Source organism: Setaria italica, chromosome I, assembly GCF_000263155.2.
Source record: "Setaria italica strain Yugu1 chromosome I, Setaria_italica_v2.0, whole genome shotgun sequence".
Lineage (NCBI taxonomy): Eukaryota > Viridiplantae > Streptophyta > Magnoliopsida > Poales > Poaceae > Setaria > Setaria italica.
The window spans coordinates 23,846,504-23,870,725 of NC_028450.1; the positions used below are offsets into that span (position 1 = coordinate 23,846,504).

The window sequence follows — 24,222 nt, forward strand, 5'->3', positions numbered from 1 at the left end:
AAATGACTAAAATATGAACAAATTATATTTTTTCCCATAATTTATTTAGCTCATTTTTGTAAAGGAGTAAACAATAAAATTATTACTCTAACTTTATATCAATTTCTTTGACTAATACGAAACATAGGATCCAAAAAATTGTAGTTTATTCTAAAAATCATAAATATGAGCTCTAAATAACAAATGCATATAAATAAAAATTTCCTCTATTGTATCTTATTCTAAAAATTATAAATTACTCTAACTCTAAAGCATAAAACTTAGTATAGTAACCATGTATCAAGGGAGGATGAAGTTTCTAACCTTTAGAACACTTGAATGAGTGAAATCTTCACAAAATGATCAAAAATCCGGCAGCACCTCCCCTATTTCGCCATGAATGGATGAAGTCCGAGTTGGAGTAAATGGCTTGGGCAGAAGGAAGTAGACGCCTGATTTAAGGAGGGAAGTTAGTACTGGTTGGGGGCTCCAACCAGTACTAAAGGTCACCCGAGTGGAGGCTCCACCCGGTACTAATGGGTGACCTTTAGTACTAGTTGGAGCCACCAACCAGTACTTAAAGGGGTCACGAGGGGCTTTAGAGAACTAGCCGTTAGACCCGGTATTAATGCTCACATTAGTACCAGGTCAAAAACCAACTGGTACTAAACCTCGCAACGAATGCCGAGTTTTCCAATAGTATACTAATCCGGCGTGCATGTGTTGCAAATAGCCAGCCATGTACTGATCGTGATGGAGTCACTACTCCGTAGCCACCGTCTAACTATGAAGTATCAAAGTTATGAAAATATGTGTTTCCTTCTGCATGGTAGCCTATCTCCACATGGCATATGTCGACATCGTCCACGTCCCCCCGCTCATGTAAGGAAGTGAGCAGTGCAAGGATGCATGGCGAGTCAGGTCCCACAATCACTATGCAAGAAATCAACAAAGAAGACTCCTCAATCGGAGATACTGAGGTCCCGTTTGGTTCCTAGACTAAAGTTTAGTCCCTGTCACATCGAATGTTTAGATACTAATTAGGAGTATTAAATATAGATTAATTACAAAACCAATTGCACAGATGAAGGTTAATTCGCGAGACGAATCTATTAAGCCTAATTAATCCATGATTGGATAATGTGATGCTACAGTAAACATGTGCTAATCATGAATTAATTAGGCTTAATAGATTCGTCTCGCGAATTAGCCTCCATCTATGTAATTAGTTTTATAATTAACTCATGTTTAGTCCTTCTAATTAGTCTCCAAACATTCTATGTGATATGGACTAAATTTTAGCTTAAGGATCTAAATAACCCTTGAATTAAATGCGTCTCCAATGTGAGATTGGAGACGCGCATAGAATAGACCCGTCTGCTATCTGCTTGCCTCCATCAAAATGTCTTCTATGTAGCTACATCGAAGACGTGGATTAATGAGCTGCGTCTCTCGTAACGTGAGCGGTAATAAGAGACGCGTCTACTCATCGGTACTCCTGGACCCGAAAAATTAGGCCTTGTTTAGTTGGGGAATTTGGGAGGTGCCAAATTACTGTTACAGCACTGTAGCACACTGTAGCGTTTCGTTTGTATTTGTGAATTATTGTCCAAATATTGACTAATTAGGCTCAAAAGATTCGTCTCGCAAAGTACAACAAAACTGTGCAATTAGTTTTTAATTTCATCTACATTTAGTACTCCATGCATGTACCGCAAGTTTGATGTGATGGGGAATCTTCTTTTTGCATAGTGTCAAAGTTGGGAGTTGGGAGTAACTAAACATGACCTTATACAACTTGCTTCAGAAGCGGTTTGCGTCCGTCCTCTCGTCCCCGCAGCCGCTGCACCCTACCCTCCCCCACCCACCACCAGGCACGTACGTTTAGCTTGGATGTATGGGCTCGCGTGCGATAGTGCGAGAGTGCAGGAAATGAGCCTGGACCCCTTGGACTCACGTGAATTTTAAAAAAATATATCTGAATGAGATTTACTGTATTATCAGGACATCTGCACACTGGAAACTCTGGAACCGTTTGAGTGAGACAAACTAGTGATTCTTTTTTATTTAACAAAAATATTAATATTGCTAGAGAAGAGAAGAGAACACTTAAGCTCTGATGTCGGAAAACTCGGTACGGGGAAACCTAAAACCTAGAGCTATGACTTGATGTACTAGCTCTGAGTGTGGTGGCAGCTAGTATTTTCTAAGTGCACAGAGAAGTAGGGGCATTTAGAGATCGTTCGGAGACTTTCTTATGAAACGGCTTCATGGGTTGAAAGGACTAGGATATCGTCTAGAGCGGGGAGTAAATAAGCAAATCCTATGATTAACAAAATTTAAATCTATTGTTAGTACCAAACTGGCTAGGCTAGTTTTGGACAGAAAAAAAAACCAACGACAAATGCACAAGCGTATCTACGAGTTCTAGCACAAATCAAACTTAGAAATATGCCTTTGCATATGTTTTTTTAGCAAGGTCAAATAGTCCTTGCACACAAAACAAGCACGCCTAAGTAGATCAAAGCAGAAGCACAAATAAATGCACGAATGAGTAAGGCAAACTAAATCAGAGACACGATGAGTAAGTTTACCATTTTGGCAGTTATTTTGGGATCACAAGAAGGAAGACAACCTCTATACTGGCCCCACATGTCACGGAGCAAATAATAGAAAGTGGGTCGGAATAGAGTGAAAAGGAACGACCGATTGGGTGGGCTGGAGGATAGTGGCGCATTTGGTCAAAGAGGTTTTGCAATACGAATCCGTTTTTAAAGTGGGTTTTTCTGATGGATTTAAAATACAAATAATTATGCACACAAAAACTGATAAAATTAGTAATAATAGATTATGCATTCATTTCACTTACTTTTGCACCAATAAAAGATGACACGTCACAATTAGGACAATTACAAATTTAATTTATACGGCAAGCTTTTCAATCATATAAGCACATCAAAAAAAGGGAAGAAAACCAAAAAGAGAGTCATCTAGATTTTCCCAAGCCACTAAACGAAAAAGACAGAAAGTGAGCAAGATATTTGAGATTTTTTCTGGTTGTAGTCGCTTGCTTGGTGGTTGATAACTTGATAGTATCACTCTTTAAGTACAAAGATGCACCGACCGATTCACCGTTCGATATAGACTTCGGTGTTAGATATCCGGACAGTAAATTAGTAATTTGATTTCAAGTAAATTACATTTTCTTACGAGTGCCATTACTCTCTTATTATGACCTTGCCTACACATCTTTGGTTAGAGAAGCTGACTAAAACTGTAGAGCTTGAAAGACGGGGAAAAGGTATTTAAAAAAAAAAGATCATACGGAAAAAATTGCAACAAGAATTGTCGATCATCCCTTGGGCCATCTATAGACTTCACTTCGAAAAAGAACTCATACACAACTAGTACAATTTTGAGCCCAGCCCAAGAAATAAACGACCTAGGTTGACTTCTAGGCCAGCCCAATCTTCAAAAGCCCACTCCTACTCATAATGCTCTTCTGTATGTCACTTCATTTAGGCCCCGTTTGGTTCACCTTACTTATTTTTAGCACCCGTCACATCGAATGTTTAGATACTAATTAGAAGTATTAAACATAGACTATTTACAAAACCCATTGCACAGATGGAGGCTAAATGGCGAGATGAATCTATTAAGCCTAATTAGTCCATGATTTGACAATGTGCTGCTACAGTAAACATTTGCTAATGATGGATTAATTAGGCTTAATAGATTCGTCTCGCCGTTTAGCCTCATTTGTGCAATTAGTTTTATAATTAACTCATATTTAGTCCTACTAATTAGTCTCCGAATATTCGATGTGACACGAACTAAACTTTAGCTCAAGGAACCAAACACCCCCTAATCCACTGCTCCTCGTAATAATGATCATGAAAGGGTTCAGCTATATCTGACAAATCAAAATTCAAAAGCTTGTGTGAATTACAAAGCCGCACGGCAACATTAAGTATAATAATACGTCTGGCTTCATTGCAGTCCGACTTACTTCATGTCCAGGACATGATCATGGATTCAAAAATTTTATGATTAATTTTTTCATCCTACGGTTCGTTTTGACTATTCTACGTACATAAGTTTTAATATGTATATAGATATAGTACATATCTAGATGCATATCAAATGGTAGAAAATCCAAAATGAATAGTGATTTAGGATGGATGGAGTATTTTTTTCTTATGATGGACTACTGCTGCAATATATAGGGCTCGTTTGGCAGGGCTGTGGATATGGCTGAAAACGGCTCCAGCTGTAGCTTCTCTGGTGGAGCGGCTTTTCTAGTAGAGCTGAAGCTGAGAAAAGCGTTTGGTAAAATGACTTCTCCAATATTTTAAGAAGTGGATGTGGGAGATTAAATGTCCAATATGCCCATGACTATTTAACATGATATGCATGTGAGTTTTATATTTTTCAATAAATTGTAATCTGACTTATTTAAGATATGAGTTTTTATTTTTTTATCAATTTATAATCTGATTTTATATGAAATGAGAAAAAGGTATCGATGAAGAAAAAGAAGTGTTAATCTTTTTGGGGTATGCGGTGGCAATTTTGCCGTAATTATGACAACTCTAGGGTAATTTCGTACCAAAGGTGGGGAGCTGGGAGGGAGCCGCGGGGAGCCAGTATTTTAAGCTCCACCGCTGCAGTACAAATCACAAAACGGCTTCTCCTTAGCTTCGCATGAGGAGCCGTTTTTTTACACATGCGTTAGGTACAGCTTCCCTGAAGCCGCACATGACGCCGTAACAAAAGTCTTGCCAAAGGAGGCCGTGGTATATCACCACAAGAGCCCACAACAAATCCGGCCTTATTACCATGAAAATATTGTGAAATCTATTTTAGGCTGGAGTAACAATAGTTCATCGCTATCTCGCCGCTGCTGCTGCTCGCGTTCTTCAGGTCACGACGTAAAGCCCCATGAAAAGGGGGGGAAAAACAATGTGCGGATGGCAGTAACTCGACAAGGGCACACACTCGTGCTAAAAACAGTGGGAGCGTGAACAAGATTTAGTACTTGGCACGTCTGGATTCTCCGGGGGGGGGGGGGGGGAAATAAAGTGACACATCATCACACAAAAAAACATCGTGTTCGTTATGTGTTTTCTCTCTTTTAATTGTGGAGGCACCACGCCCCCTGCTCGGTGAAAGCAAGCGCGGGGAGCGGACGACGCTGTCGGCGTCTTCGTCGGACGTTGCCAACGGAAGCCCCACCCTGCTCGGCGGCGTCCGGCCATCCGTAACATCCAGCGATAGACTCAGTGACCATTCTACCCCTCTACACACGTCACACGTGCCATATGCCGTCGTCCTTCCTTGGCTTGCTCCCTGCTTCGTTCTTCTCTGACAGCGCCGGTCTCGAGTTCTATACTCCTGTCCGATCCATCGGCGCCGCACGTGTGTGTCCACACGTATCATCATCGTTCCGGCTGCCTGTTTCTCTAACTAAACTCTCCATCGCTACAACTAAATAGGCAGCAGTAGTGGTTTGGCCGTTTGGGCTAGCCAGAAGATGTGCAGGAGAAAGAAACGCAGCTAGCGAGAAAAAAAATTGTAGGAATGGCCGGTTCCACAGAAACACACTACAGCAAGGGATACTTATGTGAACAAAGTGTATGTACAGTAGGTATCGATGTGTTTGTTTGCTGTTCCAAAAGCAGAAAAAAAAGAGATAGAATTCAGGGAAATGATGAGGCAGAAAAGGCAATACACAAGAAGATGTACAAAAAAAAATTAACCGCAGTCTTATTTACATGTTAATTCTTCTCTATTATTGAACTTGCTATTTCTCTTGCGACGGCCAAGGATACAGCATAATAATTAGTGCATGCAGCCATACGATCCTTTCCTAAAACAAAGTCACTCTAGAAAAACTCAAATAACTTAGCAAAATTCTCGTGCTCATGCTATTTATTAGCCATATCTAGCGCTTGACCGCTGCATGCACATGCAAAACTAAATAGGATATCAATTACAATTAGCCGTACACGGTTGCACATGCAGAAACTAAAAGTGGACAAATTTTGAATCACAGAATGAATTCCTTTTTAAAGATGGAAGTAACCTAAAATGATTGATATGGCAATTAGCCATACACGGTTACACCCACACCAAAATAAATAAAATCCACATTTTGGGCTTTGAGGATAGATTATATAGAGTTACAGCACATGAAAGGCACCGAGAATCAAGAGAAGGTGAAATTGAGGGTCATAATCATGACATTCTTTGTCCACTCCTGGTGTAACTCTAACGTTTACCTTGGTAGGAGTAGCCGAGTAGTGGTCATCGCTAGCTGTGGATGTGCTATCCTGAAAGAGGAGCTGTCAAAAATTTGCAAGAAGCGTGTCACTAGAGCAAGCTGAGTAGAACTGCGGAGTATAAGAGGGGTTAGAATTGGATCACAATTTTAACTACATGATTTTAATACGGTCTTTGTGATACGTATGTGTCAAGTGTCATCAAAAGTCTCAACCCCTTATTTCCTCAACTTTCTAATGGTGCATATTTCTTTGCCATCATTGTAAAGTCATCGTTGTTTGAAAATGAGGAATTCAGAAAAATCAAGGGAAAATTTTCTAAGATACTACAAAGTAAAGAAGAATTACAAAAGTGCTAGAATGGGGTAGAGAGGAATTTGAGTCAGCTTAGAATGATGGTCTCTAGAAACTTCGAAAAAACGTTATTCTAAAAGTTTTGAGAATGTTATTAAGCAACTGAGGAAAGTGGCATATCTATAAAATTTCCCCCAAAACTTATCTTCTGTAATTTTGCAGGTTTTGGATAAATTTGTTACAAAATCACAACCCAGAGATATGGGACAAATAAACATGCAATAATTATGCCCAAATAGGAATATAAGGATTGTGCATGATACATTTTCTCAATAACAAGAGAAATTAGTGCCCATGGATGCATTGTATGATACCGCTTCATATAAAAATCACCAATTGTAATTAACCATTGCAGTTTCAGCATAATTTAAGAATTTTGGGTCAATGGAGAATCTAACCAATTATGTGGCACCGGGTAGAAATTTCTCTTTTGAGTACCTTTCACTAGGTTTTAATGCGGGGCATTCACATTTTTTTCCTGAAATCCATTCATAGTGTTTGGTTACACACGCGATAAAACTCAAGAAGTACGGGTTGAGTGTTGTCGCAAGGATCGATGTTTCAAGGTTACAACCAATTTTGTCGCTAACAAGTTACAACTCATAGTTTGTGTGCCTTAGTAGCACAACAAGAGCACAAAACAACCCCTACATCATAGGATATCAACTAGGAAATGCCAAGTTGACTTGGTCGCTAATGATTAGACACCCGCTCCTCAGAATAAGAGAAGATGTAGGTATTGACCCTCTATTTAGGAGGATGAGTTTCTAAGAAGCTAATATGCATGCCAACAAATGGTGGCTAGGGGCTGGGTTTGGATAGAGGTGGAATCCAAATTGGATGAGGTGGGCTTAAAAGGGATGCTTTGAAGGTGGGGCATTAGATCGCAACAGCGGTGGACCGATTGGGATAGAGATAGGGGATGCAGAGGAAGTTAGTAAGAGAAGTGTAGGGGATACTAGTTAGGAAATGACATGGTGAAGTGACGTCAGAAGATGGACATCACAATATAGTGCCGAGAGCGCAGCTTGCTATAGGCAGTAAAACTCACCAATGGGAATAAGGTAGATGGCCATGCTGTTAATGACATCGTCGTTGGGCACAACAAGAGATGCTTGTTGGGCACGGCCACCTTTATTATTGTTGAAGGTAGTTAATAAAGGAAGGAAGACGGAAAAAGTAAGAAGACGACAAATAAATGAACGGGGCGACGGAGGGTTTTATTAGCTCATCTTTGCGACACGTGCCCGCCAAGCAGTGGCTTGTATCAGATGTCGCATTATGTTGTTTGTTAGTGGTGTGGCAAGGGATGCTGGTTGGCTACGGCCACCTTTTATCATTGCTGAAGGTAGTGAAGAAAGGAAGGAAGAAAAAGTAGGAAGATGACAAATAAACGAATAAACCGGTAGGGGAATTTTGTTAGCTCATCTTTGCGACACGCGCCCGCCAAGTAGTGGCTCGTATCGGATGACGCATTACATTGATTGTCAGTGGTGCAGCAAAAAGGATGCTGACTGGCTGCGGCCACCTTTATCATTGCTGAAGGTAGTGAAGATAGGAACAAAGAAGAAAAAGTAACAAGACGACAAATCAATAAATAAGGTGCTAGAAGGAATTTGTTAGCTCGTTTTTGCGACAGGTGCCCGTCAAGTAGTGCCTCGTATCAGATAGTGTGCTACATTGTTTGTCAGGAGGTACCCGCAAGAATTTGATCTCATACCAAAATATATTAGAAAACTACTAAAATTGACCTGTTTTGCACTATAAAAGTCGTATGATGTACCCTCAAATTTGAGTACTTTGCATTTTAGGTACCTCGCAGCGCACCAGTTGGCAACATGTGCAATTTTCTGAGGAGGACATCACACATTTCAATATTTACGCATAGATCCCTGTCAGCGTCTCCCTTGACCTTGAAAAGTCCACGGGTGTATACCGAGCGAGTCCTCCCGGCCGCAGGGGCAAACCCGTCAATCCCCACCACACCCCCGCGCCACCAGCAGCCAAGCCGGGACGAGGCCGCCCCGCTACGGCGAGACGTCATCGATGCCCTTCATCACAAAAAATAAAAAAACAAAAAACAAATAAAGAAACGCAATGGATGGAAGGAAATCTCCGAGTAATTAACGGGAGGAGATGTAGAGAGAGAAACCAGCCCCCGAGCAGAGCAGGGGAGGCGGCAGTAGAGCGAGAGAGGGATAAGAGTCGAGTCGTCTCGCCTCGTCGTCGCAGAGAGGGAGGAGAGAGATAGGGAGGGGGCTAGAGAGAGAAACAAAGGTGGTAGATGTGAGCCACCCTCTTTGTATCCCTCGCCAACTTCTTCTCCTACCAACTTCTTTTCCTCCCCCACCCCCTCCTCTCCTCCTCCCCTGCCGTCTCGCGCCCGCTCCGCACAGCGGCCGCGCTCCACCCGCCGCCGCCGGCACGCCCCGCCCGGTACGTGCTTTTCTCGCTGCCATCTACGCCTTTGCGTGCCTCTTGGACGTCGCCGCCGCATTGATGACCGATTCCTCTCCGGCCGGCAGGCCGGCGCGCGTCCTCGCGGCGCCAGAATTCCGGCCGGCCCGACGGTGTTCCCGCCGTTCTTTGAATTCCGCGCGGCCCTTTGTCGTGGCGGCGGTTGCTTTTGCGCTGCGTCTTGTGTTTTTGCGTTCGCGTTGCGCCTTGCGGCGGATTGATTGGAAGGTGGCGGTGGTTGGGGACGGGCTTGCGCCGGAATTCTCGCCTTATCGAGGGGTTCTTTGGATTGCTTGGTTGGTTCGTCGGGGTGGCGAGGGTTGGGTGGCTAAGGGGGTGGTTGGGCGAGGCGTCTCGCCACCCACTCTGCCTGTGTTTGTGATTGATTCATGTTCTTTTTTCGTTAGGTCGATGATGGTGGCCGTAACAATCATATAATATGCTGGTTGTTATGATGAGAAATTACGCCTAAAAATCGGTCTTAGGGGAAGTTCTTGGATTGGTGTCCGATGATTGTAGACTATGTAATTCTCTGTAGCCATATGAGCGTCTCGACTCCCATTGCAGGATGAAGTGATATGCGCTGACCTGGGTTTTCTTGGGTACAATTTACTGTTGAAAGGGAAACCCCTGTCTGCAGGACTTAACTCTGGGATGTATAGCAGGATTCTGTAGGCCCTGGACTGTGCCTGCTCACTTCTGGTAACTGGAAGTGCTGACAAGTACACTGCCATAATTCTTGCTTCTATTTTTAGGCAGCTATTTATTCGATGGAGGTTACTGCATTTCAGTTGCTCTCCCATCAGCTTTGCTTAATCTGACTAGTGCCCCCACGTGATAGGAACGGGACTTTGTCAGAAATGCATTGCAATAGGATGTTGTGTTGGAAAATTGGTCTGTTCTCACCAATTGTCTTCTGGGTCTGTGGGGTTCCTTTCAGTATGTTGGTTACTGTGGCTACGAGGTTTTTATGCTCAAGGGTTGCAGATGACCCACTTGACTTGATGGATTATATGTCTCCTATACCAATAGTATGGATTTTAGGATTAGGTCCTGGATATTTTTAGTGATCGTGTATCCTATTTGTTCAAGGTGATTCAAAGATCAGTTGAGATAGTGGAATGATGATGCGATGAATTGTGCAATACATTGAATTGGATAAATGAGTTGGAACTTTACCTGTGGTTATCATTCTTTTTTTTCCTCAAACGATGCAGGAGAGGTGCGTGTCATTTCATTTAGGTAGAAAAAAGAGTACAACGGATACAGAAAAGACCCAACCCGAGTACCAAAACCACACCCACACACCCCAAACAGAAAAGGATCACATGCGCGCCACAGAGCACCAGAGACCTGACCTAGGGACACCAAAGCCTAAGCGGCTATGGTCAGCAACCTGGTGGTGGTTATCATACTATGCAAGTAGTAAATAAATTTGTTTTCTTTGTGATTGTACTCTTTGTATATTTTAGTACCTGGATTTTGTCAAGAAAAATGGTGCTTTATTCTTCCTTTTCGTAACCACATGTGCACTAGTTGAAGCTTTCATGTAGTCTCTCCTTCCAGGGAACGTAATTTAAGAAGCTGACAAGTATACACGGTATACACGTGCACGCTATTATGGCCTGTATGTTGCATTTTATACACGTGCACGTTATTATGGCCTGTATGTTGCATTTTTTTTGTCCGTTTTCCTTATATATTTTCATTTAAATGGAAATTGGGTTATACGCTATGTTTCATGTAACGATTAAGCAGGCTATCATTGTGAGACCTAGTAGTCAAACACCATTGTGTGCTTCTTTGAACAATGCTGGTGATATTAAACACGGATTACACGTATACTTGTGTTGTTAGTGTGTGCTGTAGCCCATATGTAATGGTTAGCACCATCGAAAACCCCAGAGTATTTTCATGGTTTTTTTTCTTATTCTAATTTTAGTATGAATTTTACAATTTGTTTATTTATTTTTTCATATTTCTGACTCTGCTGCAGGTGGCATTTCAAGTATGGTTAGCTTGAGGCGACGTCGACTATTGGGGCTTTGTTCTGGTAAGAGGAACTCATTTCAGTACCTTGAAACATCTTGCCGTGATGTAATAATTGCTCAGAGGATTTATGTTAAGAAAACACAAATGTCTTTTTTCTGTGTATGATGTGGCATATCATATCTGTCATTTATACTTATCAATGTGATTACGGTCTGCTCTCCAAAATAGAAATTTTATATACTTTATTATTCAGCCATATCTTTCTATATGGAATAAATAAATCTTGCTGTATGCATTCTGATTTATAAGAGTTTGTTGTTCGTGCTGTCTAATTTCTGTCTGAAATATTCACTACTTCCCATTTCTCACATAGTGCTTAGTCGAATTAGGTAGTTGTTTGACTATTTAGAAATGAGGGACTGAGGGCCATGGGAACTTAGGAGGGCATGGGTTTCTGTGAGTGGGAAATTTGGTTGTAAGTTAATTGTCGGCAGTACCAGAATTGGTACTTTAATCACTGTTTTGGTAATCCTTCGTCTGTTCTTTTGGAGCTTCAGATACCGCCTTTCATTCAAATAAGTAATAAATGACTTTTCCTTATGATGTGTAAACATTGGTCTTTTCAACAGTGGCCATATTAATTGTTCTGAAATCCAGCTATGACTTATTGTATATGGTCAAGCAGCAATTAACTCTAAATGAAGTTTTGCCAGAATAGATTATGTTTGAACTATCATATATGTGGATACACTTATACAACAAATGTTCTCGGAATAGACATCTATATGAATTCCAATCCAATATAAAAAAAGGATGAACCCAGTGCTAAATCCTTATAACTACATGTGTGCTAATAAGTTACTGATGGAAGCTACATGACTTTTACTATTGTAGTTGGTCTGATCACTAATCAAAGTAGCAGCCCAAAGTACTGTTGGGAAATCACAAATTTCATGTATTTGATTGTATCAGTACTCCCTTTCTCTAAATTAGAACCTAAGTAGGATAGAAACTTTGAAGTGAATGAAAGTAAGCCCTTTTCAGGATCATCTGCATATCTATGTCAATAAAGCAGTATGGCTACATATTTTGGATAATCACATGAGTTTAGCTTTTGTTTCAGGGAAAGACTCATTGCCCGTTGATCTTCCTAAGCCCATTGAGAATGAAAAACCTGTGGAAGTTGTACATTCCAATGTGAAGACATTCAGTGTACACCCACTGCCCCCGGTATGTATAATTACTTTTTGTATGTTGAGGAAGTATCAGTGCACAGTAGTATATTGGTGCACATGTGCACAAACTAAAATATCTTTTAGATAATGAAATAGAAAAATATACTAGTTTGTGTTCTATATTACCTGCTTGTGTATCCTTCTTTTCTCCTTTAGATAGCCTGATGAGTTTTCGAGTGACATTCCATAGTACCTGCATTCTACTTCTAGCATTACTAAAAAAATTGTCAGTTACAATGACAAATATGATTTTTTTTCTAATGAATTTTACCTTTTTGTCACAAAACAAGACTTCTGATGTGCTCACAAAATCCTCAAATGGTTCTGATGATTCGAAGGAAGAGAAAACACAGTACTATCCAGGTTCGTACTTCATTCTTATTCTGTATTATTTGCATTGGTTTCTCCACATAAAAGCTCATGTTACTTGTGGTTGTGATACTTCTTACATGGAAGATGATATTTTAGAATTCTGCATTGGAAATCTTATAAAGAACTTGTGTTTTTTTTCATTGTCATACTCAAGTTTCCTCGGAGATAGTTTGCAATAGAGAGTGTTTTTGTGACAAAATTTTCTTATATAGCTGTCTAGGAGATATTTCATTAGGGCCTCTAGCTTTTCCCTAGAGGACTCCCTGTTCCTTTTCTTTGGTGTTTCTTAGCCTTTATCAGCTGAGTTGGATATGACAATTTATAATATATAGCTGATCAGAACATTGCATTTTCTTTCCTATCACTCAGGCAAGGAAATCAAGCGCAGAAAACGACATAGAAGAAAGCAGTATGTGGATCAAGAGCCATGCATTATGAGGGGGGTTTATTTCAAAAATATGAAATGGCAGGCTGCCATAAAAGTTGACAAGAAACAGATTCATTTGGGTACTGTTGGGACACAGGATGAAGCAGCTCGGCTTTATGATAGGTATTAGATGGTCTTCACTTAACTGCACACTTATGCTTGACCATAAGATTTCCATCTTACTATTCTTAGGTAGCTTCTTACCTTTTACAATACAAGCTGCCCATAGAATATCGAAGATCCGATATATGTCCAGCTGGTGTTCAGAGCAATGAGTTACTCTGCTGGCATAGTATATGTTGCATAGCTTTTAATAGGATTATCAGAAGTGTTATGTGTTAATACTTAAGTTCATGAGTGTCCAGATGTCTATCGTTCCAACATTCAGTGTTAGCTCCAGTTAGTTCATGACATACAAACATTACCGATATGATTGCGTTCACTATAGTTTAAATATGCACAAGAGCAAGCTTGTTTCAGTAGTGTTTCCTGAAACTACACTGTTTGCATGATTTGTTTCACCTTTTGTTGCCCTGTACTCTTTTTTGGCCACAGAAGCACATTTTAGTAAACGGTTTATATATAAGGTCTGCAGACCACCTAGGCTGCTACATGATTTTGCAGCCAGAGGCTCATGTTCCATAATAGTTATCTGAGGCACTGTGAAAAAACTTGTATGTATAAAAATCTATCTTTTTCACCTGTAAAGTTAGCTCTTCTTATTCCCTAGTTAAAACAAGCTTCAACAAGTCAGTATGTCCGAGTTTTTTTGTTCAGTGATTTGGCTTCTAACCAAGCCTACCAATTCTTATTGTGCCACTCAGTTTTGTTTATTTGATGGTATTCTTTGTTATGCTGTCTCATAGGCTGAGATTAAAGTAAATCTTCCCATCTGTTGTTTACTTGTTCTGATTCTTAATTTTGGTTCTAGGGGTATGTACAATATGGCACATGGCCTTGTATCAAATGATGTTCTTTGATGTTTGATCCAATGTGGATGCCTGATTTGTAGCATATCTAATGGTTCACCAATTACCATGAATCATCAAAATTTGATGAACTCAGAATTCTATTCTACGTGCAGGGCTGCTTTTATGTGTGGAAGGGAGCCAAACTTTGAGCTTTCCGAGGAAGAGAAGCAAGAACTGCGGAAGTACACCTGGGAGGACTTCTTAGCTGTAACTCGCAACACAATAACCAGCAAAAGTATGACCCAAAATTTGAATTCCTTTACATGTTTACCCCTTTATGGCTTATAAATGTTGCTCATAGCATGTTCATTTATCTTACTCTAGAACAAAAGAAGGTTGGGTTGCTAAGGCGTAGCAAGGCGGACTTGTTCATGGGACAGAGTGATGGTGATACTGAGATGGCAAATGGCGGTGGCTCATCGAATTCTGACAATGGAGATGCCGAGACATCAGCATCTTAGATTGCTCCCAGAGGTCGTGGCGACCCTAGTGGAGTCCTCCAAATATTCATTCCGGTCATGATATGATCCCTGTTTAGGATTTTGTTCTCTCAATAATTAATTTCATGTGCATAAGGCCCCTGTTGGTCTGATCAAAGGTTAGGGAAACCATGCCATCTCAAATAAGAAATGGAGGTGGTCCATTGTAGGAAAATTTCATCCGAACAACATGTATACCGGTTCCGTAATTGTGTATATCTACCGATAGGTTCATCATTACAAATTTTACCCAATGTAATTAGTTTACATTACCATTTATCCAAAAGGAATCCTTTCCTTTCCGATATCTTATTCGAGCAATTTTTTTTGAAACGAATCAGTCAGGAGAGCTGCTGATTATATTAAAAAGAATAAAAAGAAGATGAAGTTCAGATTGGGCAATACAACAAATGGAAGAAAAAACGACACGAGCAGGTTGGATTGGGATATCAACACATGCTCAACTCAACTCAACTATCGGTCGGATTGGAACATCGACACGATCTGCAACAACTCTGGCTGGTCGGATTGGGATATCGACACGAGCCGCACGACATCACAACGCTCAACTCAGATTCAGCCACACTAGCCGGTCATCTCCAGTTGCCACTCCACCCGAACGCCATCCCTGCAAAATCTTATCCAAGTATCATCTCTGTATGAGTGGAAACCATCCTATATGTGTCATGTAGTTGCCTTTACAGCCGACCATGTTTGAAATTTTGAACTGCATCTTTTCGGTCTGTAAGTTTTTGAATTCATGCTGCATCTGTTGGGTTTGTGGCATTTTGAATTTTGATGCAACATATGGTGTACTTGAAGTTTGAACGAAGACATGCATAATTCAAAGTCATGCAGTGTACAACAGGGACACGATTATTTTTGCATAATTGAGTTGACTGTATAATCAATATATACTGCCCTCAAAAAACAAAATAATCCATATGCACAAACACAAGGTGTGCAGAGTAGTGGATACACTGTACTCAAGTGGAGCGCGTGCAGCAACTCCGTTGTGGGAAGAGGTGCTCCACCTCCGACGGTGATGGGCGATTTCTGCGCAGGGACCAGGTCAACGGCGAGCTAGAGGAGAAATATGTCAACGGTGACGAGGAGGAGGAGGTCATGTGTGAGGTCAACCACACGTGTTGCATTGTGCATCGACCTGTGATTTGTTTAGCTAAAGTGGTCTAAATTATCACAAACTACAATTTTCGAAACTGTAACTACACTACGCAAACTAGTTTGCCTATGTTTATTGAAAACCACACTTCGTGCTAGGGGCGGAGCTAGCCGGCGGAGCCACCGGTGTCAGTTCTACACTAGATACCGGTGTCAGCTTAATGGAACAGCAGCATGCAACAGTGATTCTTCACTGATTTTGCAGCAACTCGCCGTTGTCAGCTGACAACGACAATTAGCCCTGGCTCCGCCCTGCTTTGTGCTTTTGTGAGATAGCTTCAGGCTACTCAGGCTACTTCTGTTCCAACCAGAATCATATCCGAAACAGTTACAAATGGAACCCATATATTTGAAGGCTTGAACCTACGGCAACCTAGTTCTAGAATAATTGACACCCATGGTCTTACTTTAATAGATGGTGTAGACTGACCTGGCTGTGGCTTTGGTATTCTTCACCTCCTCCTCTTCCTGGGTAGTCAGTAAATCATTTTTTTTTTAGCATAATGGCATAGTGGAGGTCCATCAGTGCTCGTTCTTCCGCTCTCTTGTGCTTGCACAACACTTTCCAAAGTCCCTTCATTCCTGCCTCCATTCTACCCCAGCCATTCATCATGCATCCACTTCAACAAGTTCCTGCAACAAGCAATGGACATAGGCACATGCCAAGTTATCAACATCATTGTTCACATGTTGAGCTGAAATAATGTGACTCCATTCATACCTTTAGACGGTAGCCCATAAACATTCTACCTGTGTACTTGCCGCCCCCAAACACTTGTTCAACATACTTACCACACTTGTGCCGGAGCATCCTTTATCTGACCAAACCATCCCAGTTCGAAGAGAGAAATGGCAGAGATATCCTACAACAAGTCAATTCGTTCATGCATGACAACATTAGAGGTAGAGATTTGCTCGTCAACATTACAACTAACATATTCAACAAACAAACTCTGGCAGAGCCAGGGACTTGAGGTAGAGGGCTCATCTCCCCTTTCTTCCTCTCTTCACTCTTTCTCCTCCTCCTCCTCCTCTTACTCCTCCCTTTATCATCCACGGATAATAATCAAATCCTCGAAGCCATTCAAAAGAACTACATGATTCATTAGTCAACCAATACACATCCAAGTAGTGTACCAAATAGTAGGAAAGTCGTTCCTCCATCTTCTCCACGCGTATACTATATGACTACGTCTTAGGAGAAGAGGATGTGAGTTACTGCTAGAGTTTTTACAGCTCCTTATTATACGGAGGCAGTTCGGTAACATCACTTTTATAATCTAGCTAGTTTAGCATCATACTCGGCCCAGAACAACAAACCAAATAAAGGCCTAATGTTTCAGTGAACCTCCAAACACTTGGCTGAGCAATCAAATACAGACCCAAATGCTTTTATAGACAAACTTGGTTAGCCTAATTTCAGAAAAAGACCAGTTTAGATTAAATCATAGAACCAAATTCTTGTATACTGTAAGATCCTGTAGCGGTTATAGAGAAACTGATTTTTCCCCAAATCTGTGGATCCCATCCGTGAAACACTCTGCTCCACGAGTCCACGTACGGTATGATATGAACGGATAATCGCGCCGTTCCATGGGGATCTTACTTTAAAAAAAGTTGTGACGTCATAAGCCACCACAAATCTCTCCCGCGATGGCGGACTCCCACGTCGCGTCCCCGGTGCGCCGCCACGACGACGACGACGACGACTCCCCTCGCCGATTCAAGATCCGCGCATGCTCCTCCCGCTCGTCCGACGCCGAGGCTAACCGCCGCCGCTGCAGAAAAGACGACCATGACGAGCACCTCAACTGGGATGCTCTCAAGAAGAGCATCAATGGGTTGGTTAACAATGTGAATGTGGCCAGCATCAAGGACATTCTGCCGGAGCTCTTTGCCGAGAAACTGGTTCGTGGGCGGGGGCTCTTCTGCGATTCGTGCATCAAGTCACAGATGGCCTCACCTGAGTTCACAGATGTGTTTGCTGCTCTTGTTGCAGCTGTGAATACCAAGTTCCCGGAGATTGGACGCTTGCTTCTTGTCCGTGTTATGCTCCAGCTCAAGGGCGCATACGAGCAAAACAACAAGCCCCAATTGCTTGCAGAAACCAAGTTCATTGCACACTTGGTCAATCAGGCGGTGGCACATGAGCTTCTGGCCCTGCAGCTTGTGACAATGTTTCTTCAGAATCCAACTGAAGGCAGTGTTGAGGTAGCAGTGGGGTTCGTTAGGGAATGTGGGGCGATGCTGCAGGTCTTGTCTCCACAATGGCTTATGCTATTTTTGAAAGATTTCGAAGCATACTTGATGGAGGAGAAATAGACAAGCGTGTGCAGTTCCTGATCGAAGGCCTTTTTTAGTTAGAGAGATTCCTAGCCATCCGTCCAGAGTTGGTCCTTGTAGAGCAGAGGGACCAATTTACTCATGAGATATCCCTTGAAGGTGAGCTAGACCCTGAGACCAATTTAAATGTTTTCAGGGCATACCCAAATTTCCCTGAAGATGAGAATGGCTATGAGAACAGTAAGAGAAGCATCGGGGGATCAGAATCTTCTGAAAATGAGAACCGTAAGAGAAGCATCTGGGGATCAGAATCTTCTGAAAATGCAGAATCTTTTGAAGAACAGATGGAGGAGATATGGACCAATTTTTTTAATAGAAGGATGATACATTTGACTATTATGTCTGGTGTTCGTTTTGAAGAAGCCGGTCTCATGAAATTAGACCTCAAGCCTGGCCAAGAGATGGAGCTATGTAGCATGATCATTGAGTGTTGCAGTCAAGAGATTACCTACCTCCGGTTTTTCGGGCTGTTAGCACAGAGGTATTGCATGATGAGAAAAGCATACCAAGAGAACTTCGAGAAATGTTTTGTGCAGGAATACTCAAATATTCATCATTTTCCAACACACAAGATGATTATTGTTGCCAAGTTTTTCGCGCATTTGCTGGAGACGGATACACTCCCTTGGCATGTCTTGGCGTGTATCCAGTTGGCAGACAAAGGCACGACATCATCCCATCGAATATTTGTAATGATTCTGTTTCAGGAACTCTCAAAGCGTCTTGGCATCCGCCAGCTAAATGAGAGGCTGAACGATCCTGGGCTGCAAGGTTCCCTGGACTCGATCTTCCCAAAGGATCATCCAAAGAACATGAGGTTCGCCATGCATTTCTTCACGAGAATCGGTCTTGGGGGCATCATATAGAACCTGAGGGAGCACTTGGAGAGCTTGGAGCAGCAGAAACCAACATCTTCTGGGGTTTGGAAAGCCTCTGGCAGTCTGACTCAGGTTCTAGTTCTGATTCTGGGTCTGATACGGAATCCAGCTCTGATGAGAGCGATAAGTGAAGGAAGACTGGAAGAGGACCTCCAGCTGTGCTTAACTGATGCTGCTGTTCTCATTGGAAATTTGGGATGCATTTTCTGTTCTGTTCAGATTAGGCGCTTTTAGCTTGGATCATCCTATATTGTAATAATATGTCCATACAGCTGTTGGCGTGTTCGGTTGGGTCATATAATCAGAAAGCTTACCACACTGAAATAATTTCCATGTTGGGTTCTTATACAAAAGAAAAAGGAAAATAAAAAGTGATGCAGGCAGCATTTCTGGTGGTGATGCAGTCTCTAGTGGATGACGAATTGTCACCTTGTGAAATTCTTGTGAAAGAAATTGTGATTGCCATGGAGCGTGGGCCGGCCGTGCGTGAGCCCGTTCACCTCTCTGGCAGGCTGGCAGCATCACCCAACCAACTGACCCACACATCCCTCCTCCTCGGTCATCCGTTTCCTCCAGCTTTCTCGGCCGGCGCCGCGCGGCGCATCCCCCCGTCCCCCGGCTTCAACCCCCCCCAGGTTGACCGACCACAATGGCCGCCGCGGCCGCCATCTCCGCGCCACCGCGGCCTCCCCGCCTCGCGCTCCACCTCCACCCCTCCCCCTCCTCCTGCTCCACGGCCTCCTCGCTCCCCATCCTACGCCGTCGCTTCCGCCGCCCGCTCACCACCGCCGTCCACGCCGTCAAGCAGGACGCGGCCGTCTGGACGCCCGCGCCCGTCTCCGCGGTCGGCGCGGCCACCGCCGACGGCTCCATCTTCCACGTCGCCGTCGACCTCTCCGACGCCGCCGACCTCGCGGAGTCCTACACCTCGCCGGGGCAGTACCTCCAAATCCGCGTGCCCTCCGGCGGCGGGGAGGAGCTCAAGCCGGCGTTCATGGCCGTCGCCTCGCCGCCAGGCGCCGGGGCGCGGTTCGAGTTCCTCGTCAAGTCCGTGCCGGGGACCACCGCGGAGCGCCTGTGTGGGCTCCGCGACGGGGAAGTGGTGGAGCTCGGCGCAGTCATGGGGAAGGGGTTCCCACTCGAGAGGATAACGCCGGCGGACGCCGCGCAGACCGTGCTCATCTTCGCTGCCGGGACGGGGATCAGGTAATTTCTTGCTTCTCTAGTCAACGTTCATTCTGCTGCTCCTGTAGCCTTTATAATTCCAAATGATAGTAGTTGCTTTTGTTCGGCCTTTGTTCACCCGAGCAGTATCAAACAAATATAATCTGATTGTCAGCAGAGTATGAACCAAAGAGCAATTGAGGCCAAACTCAGGCTAAAATTAGAGAGATTAAAACAGAGTAATACCCCCATGTGTTTGAAATTGTTATGGAAAACAGTCGAATTGGCGCATCAAAGGCACATCTTTTATCATCATCATTAAGTAGATAGCCATTGGATCAGTAGTATGTGAAAATACTAGCCATTCTATATAGTCAGAATTACATTGGATCAGTAGTATGTGAAAATACTAGCCATCCTATATAGTCAGAATTACATCACATCATCAAAGGCATGCTTTTCACAATCAGTGTTCGTGGACACGTACCTGTAACTGTCATTTCCTCATGTTGAGACACAAGATTGTTGTTTTTGTTGATTAATTGAAAACAGTTAGCAAAACATTACTGCTGGGTGACCGCAAAGTATTCTCCTTGCCCTTTTCTTCTTTTAAGGAGAATATGTGCTTGTCCTTTCTGGATCAAATTTGTGACAACATCAGTGCATATCAATTTGTGAGTAGCATGTATGCCACATCAGTGTATTAATAATTCAATCTTTATTCAAATAACACATCAAGCAAAGCTACCTGTATCAAGATAGGCCTTGCTTATAGTTCTCTTAGAGAGGGCTGAACCTAGACAACAAAGAATCACTTTGGTTTGATGTTTTTATTTAGTAGGTTGGGTGGCTTGGGTAGATATGCCCCTTTAGATGCTTTGTTAGCTAGACCTTTTACTCCCCATCCATTGGCTACAGCGCTATCCCCTTTCTGGCTTTCTCCTGGCACCAACTTCCTTCCAAATGCTGGCTACCAGGACTACCAAACTACCAATGCATCCTACGTGGTTGCTAACAGCTTTAGAGCTTGCCATGTTCTGTACTCCTATACCTGGTGCAGGCGGCAACAACCCTGCTACCACATCTACTGTTTGTGTTCAGCCACCAAGTACCAATTGGAGCTTGGCTACAGTCAGGTCCCTCAAGACAATCCGATTGCTTTGGGAGCATGAATTGTACTATTTCAGTTTTCATCCATACTGTCACTGACAATCAAATTCTGCATTTACTCTAATTTTCTGTCCTTTAATTGGATCCTATTCCTGCACAAATTAATCCTGTGTATTTTGATGCAGCACAATTCGTTCACTTGTTGAGTTTGGTTTTGGTGCCAATGAAAGAGCTGACGTGAGACTTTATTATGGTGCCAGAAGTCTAAAAACTATGGCGTATCAGGTTGGTGAATTTCCCCTCATTGTGCTGTCAGCAAATCATCTATTCACCAGAGGAGCCTTCAGCTCACAAGAAGCACATATAATTTTCTGTCTGACAGGATAGATTTAAGAATTGGGAGTCAGCAGGACTTAAAATAATTCCTGTCCTATCACAACCAGATGATAGTTGGAAAGGTGAATGTGGATACGCACAGGTAATATAGGAAATGCTCCACCACTATTTTGTCTTGTTACTGGTTCGCTGATACAAACATCCTTCTAATGACATTACTTTTGCAGCATGCTTTCTTGAGAGCCAAGAACATAGTAAACCCATCTTCTACAGGAGCAGTGCTATGTGGACAGAGGCAAATGCAAGAGGTGCGCATATTTGCCGTTTCAGGATCACTTTACATAACCTTACTGTTTATACATGCTGCAACCTGTGAAAAATTATGCTTAATACTTGCTTCTAGTCACGCAACTACTGCCTCAAATTATAGACGAATACACTTTACTGCAATATTTTAGAAATTGCCTCTTATTCCCAGACCTAGACCTACTAAAGTTATTTGAACGGTACATTCCTTTTTGGATCTGCCAGAGGTCACACACTTCTATCCAGAGCTACCAAATGTTGCTATGGACTTTCTATAGTGTTGGCTATCCTCATCACTGGTTGTTGGTAGTCTCAATAAACTTTAACTATTTTCAAGAGTTGTTGTAATTGTAATTTAGTATCTTGTGAAGAATTACAGTATGTTAGGTAGGATGGGCAGGACAATAGTGGATTATTTTGTTTTTCTTTGGAAGTTTTCCGCACTGCTTATGTGACACTACTTCAAACTTGATCTGGAGTTCAGATACTGAAACCTGGGCCACTGGTCAAAGCATGCTATTCTGCCAGGCAGATCAGCTACATTGATATGCATGCATTCCAACCCACTTGTCATGGTTGCACTGCCTGGATAAAGTTGCTTGAATCATCTTCAAAATGAATTTTATTTCAGCTAGGATGCTAGAGTCTACCTTTTTGCATGTCTAAGTTGAAGCCCTCACCAATGTGAGATACTGATCTGAACTATGCTTATGCAAGTTTGTTCGTACGGTTTGAACACATATTCTGAACTATGCTTCATTTTCTGGAATTTCTTTAGGAAATCTTTATTGCACCTTAACAATTAGATAAATATGCTATGTCCTGAATAGGTGTTCTGTTTAACTTGTTTTGAACAAAATGAGCTGCTTAGGTTCTTGTTTTTATCGACACGATGATGATACTTATAATGCCCTCTGCTTTACAGGAAGTCACCACAGCCCTTGTTGCGGACGGTGTATCACAGGATAAAATTTTGACCAACTTCTAGAAACGATTTCTGGCCTCCTGTATTGTACTACCATTCATTTGGCCTGGTTTTGTAAATTTTTATGCTTAGACCTCACTGCCATGTTCCACGGATATATCCACCGAGCTTCAGCGAGGAACAAGGCTCCAATTTTTTTTTTTCGTTGCACATACTTTGTGTAATGTAAGCAGAGGACGACTACTTTTCAGGCAACCATCATCTCCTTTGGTTGGCTTTTGCTAAAGACACCCATAACCTTGGCATCATCAAATTGAACCAAACGGATCGGTTTATAACTTTATATTGATGAAGCGGCCCAACAAGAACCTGCCAGTTTCTCAGTTTGGGCCGGTCTAAATCGTGACGGCCCATGTACATTTCGCGCCCAAGCGCCCTTCTTCTCCTCTCCCCCTCAAATATTCAAATTTCAAACACGCTGCCGCTCCCCTGTTCTCCGGTGCTGCAGGTGGTCGGGTTCCCGCGGAGCGCGACCTCCACGCCGCGGTTCGGGCTGGTGCTGTCCGACGGCGTCCACGTTCTGCTGGGCCTGCTCGACTCCGGCCTGGCGCACCTCGTCACGATCGGGGTGCTCCGCCGCGGCACTGTGCTCCGGCTCCTCCAGTACCACTGCAACACCATAGGGAACCGCAGGTGAAGGATCCCTCCCTTGCCCTTCTTTTTTTTCCGCATCGCATTATGTTAGTTGGCCACTCTGACGAGGGTGTCTGCAAAATTCCGTGGATTATTTTGATAACACCCGGCATTCTGATCTTGGGTTTGGTGGATTAGTTTTCTGTTCGTACAGCTAGGTTCCAACAGTTTTACAAATTTGTGATACCATTCAAGACTAGGATTACCTTTGCACTGTAATCCGCGCACGCAGAGGGCAGCATCTACATTAATTTCCCACCTTGTGGCATTTACAGAGAACCAGGGAATTATGAGTTTGTCCAGTTTACCATTTTGAACCGCAGTATTGCACGTACTTAACTTACTACCACATCTACTTTTTTGAGAAAAAAATATTTGAAATCTTTTCAACAAATCTTGTTGGTATTGCAGGACAACTTTGTTTCAGGCTTTGCATATATACTCTCATTCTTTCTATTGATTCTGATGAAGTGAATATTTCTCTTGGTTATTGCCATGAATCCAAGGATATGAAAGCTTGGGGTGCCATCTTTGAAGTACTTATTCCTCTGTTGAACAAAGAGCAGCAGCTCTGCAATTTTGGCAACCAAAGATATTGCTACACACCTTTTTCTTTGGATTGTTTTATTGCTTCTAGCCATCATTCATGTTTTTTGACGGCGCAGGAGGAACTGTATACATTATACCATGCTTGCTAGTTTTGAATTCAGCATTGCCTTACTGGTGAAATAAGTTTTT

The 24,222-nt window shown here is 42.6% G+C and overlaps 2 protein-coding genes and 1 pseudogene across 2 annotated transcripts; all 3 read left to right on the forward strand.

The window, feature by feature from the left end:
* Positions 1–8,836: 8,836 nt before the first annotated feature.
* LOC101766131 (ethylene-responsive transcription factor-like protein At4g13040) lies at positions 8,837–14,854 on the forward strand. The gene is made up of 7 exons (XM_004952473.4): positions 8,837–9,050; positions 11,068–11,124; positions 12,187–12,293; positions 12,589–12,661; positions 13,040–13,220; positions 14,182–14,303; positions 14,393–14,854. Exons 2-7 carry the CDS (start codon positions 11,082–11,084, stop codon positions 14,527–14,529), a joined length of 663 nt encoding a protein of 220 aa, XP_004952530.1. The 5' UTR covers positions 8,837–9,050; positions 11,068–11,081; the 3' UTR covers positions 14,530–14,854.
* A 2,528-nt stretch (positions 14,855–17,382) lies between these two features.
* LOC101772749 lies at positions 17,383–19,081 on the forward strand (annotated as a pseudogene).
* A 458-nt stretch (positions 19,082–19,539) lies between these two features.
* LOC101767232 (fruit protein pKIWI502) lies at positions 19,540–23,134 on the forward strand. The gene is made up of 5 exons (XM_004952475.4): positions 19,540–20,156; positions 21,410–21,509; positions 21,607–21,702; positions 21,788–21,868; positions 22,792–23,134. The coding sequence occupies exons 1-5, from the start codon at positions 19,600–19,602 to the stop codon at positions 22,852–22,854; spliced, it is 897 nt and encodes a 298-aa protein (XP_004952532.1). The 5' UTR covers positions 19,540–19,599; the 3' UTR covers positions 22,855–23,134.
* The last annotated feature ends 1,088 nt before the right edge of the window (positions 23,135–24,222 follow it).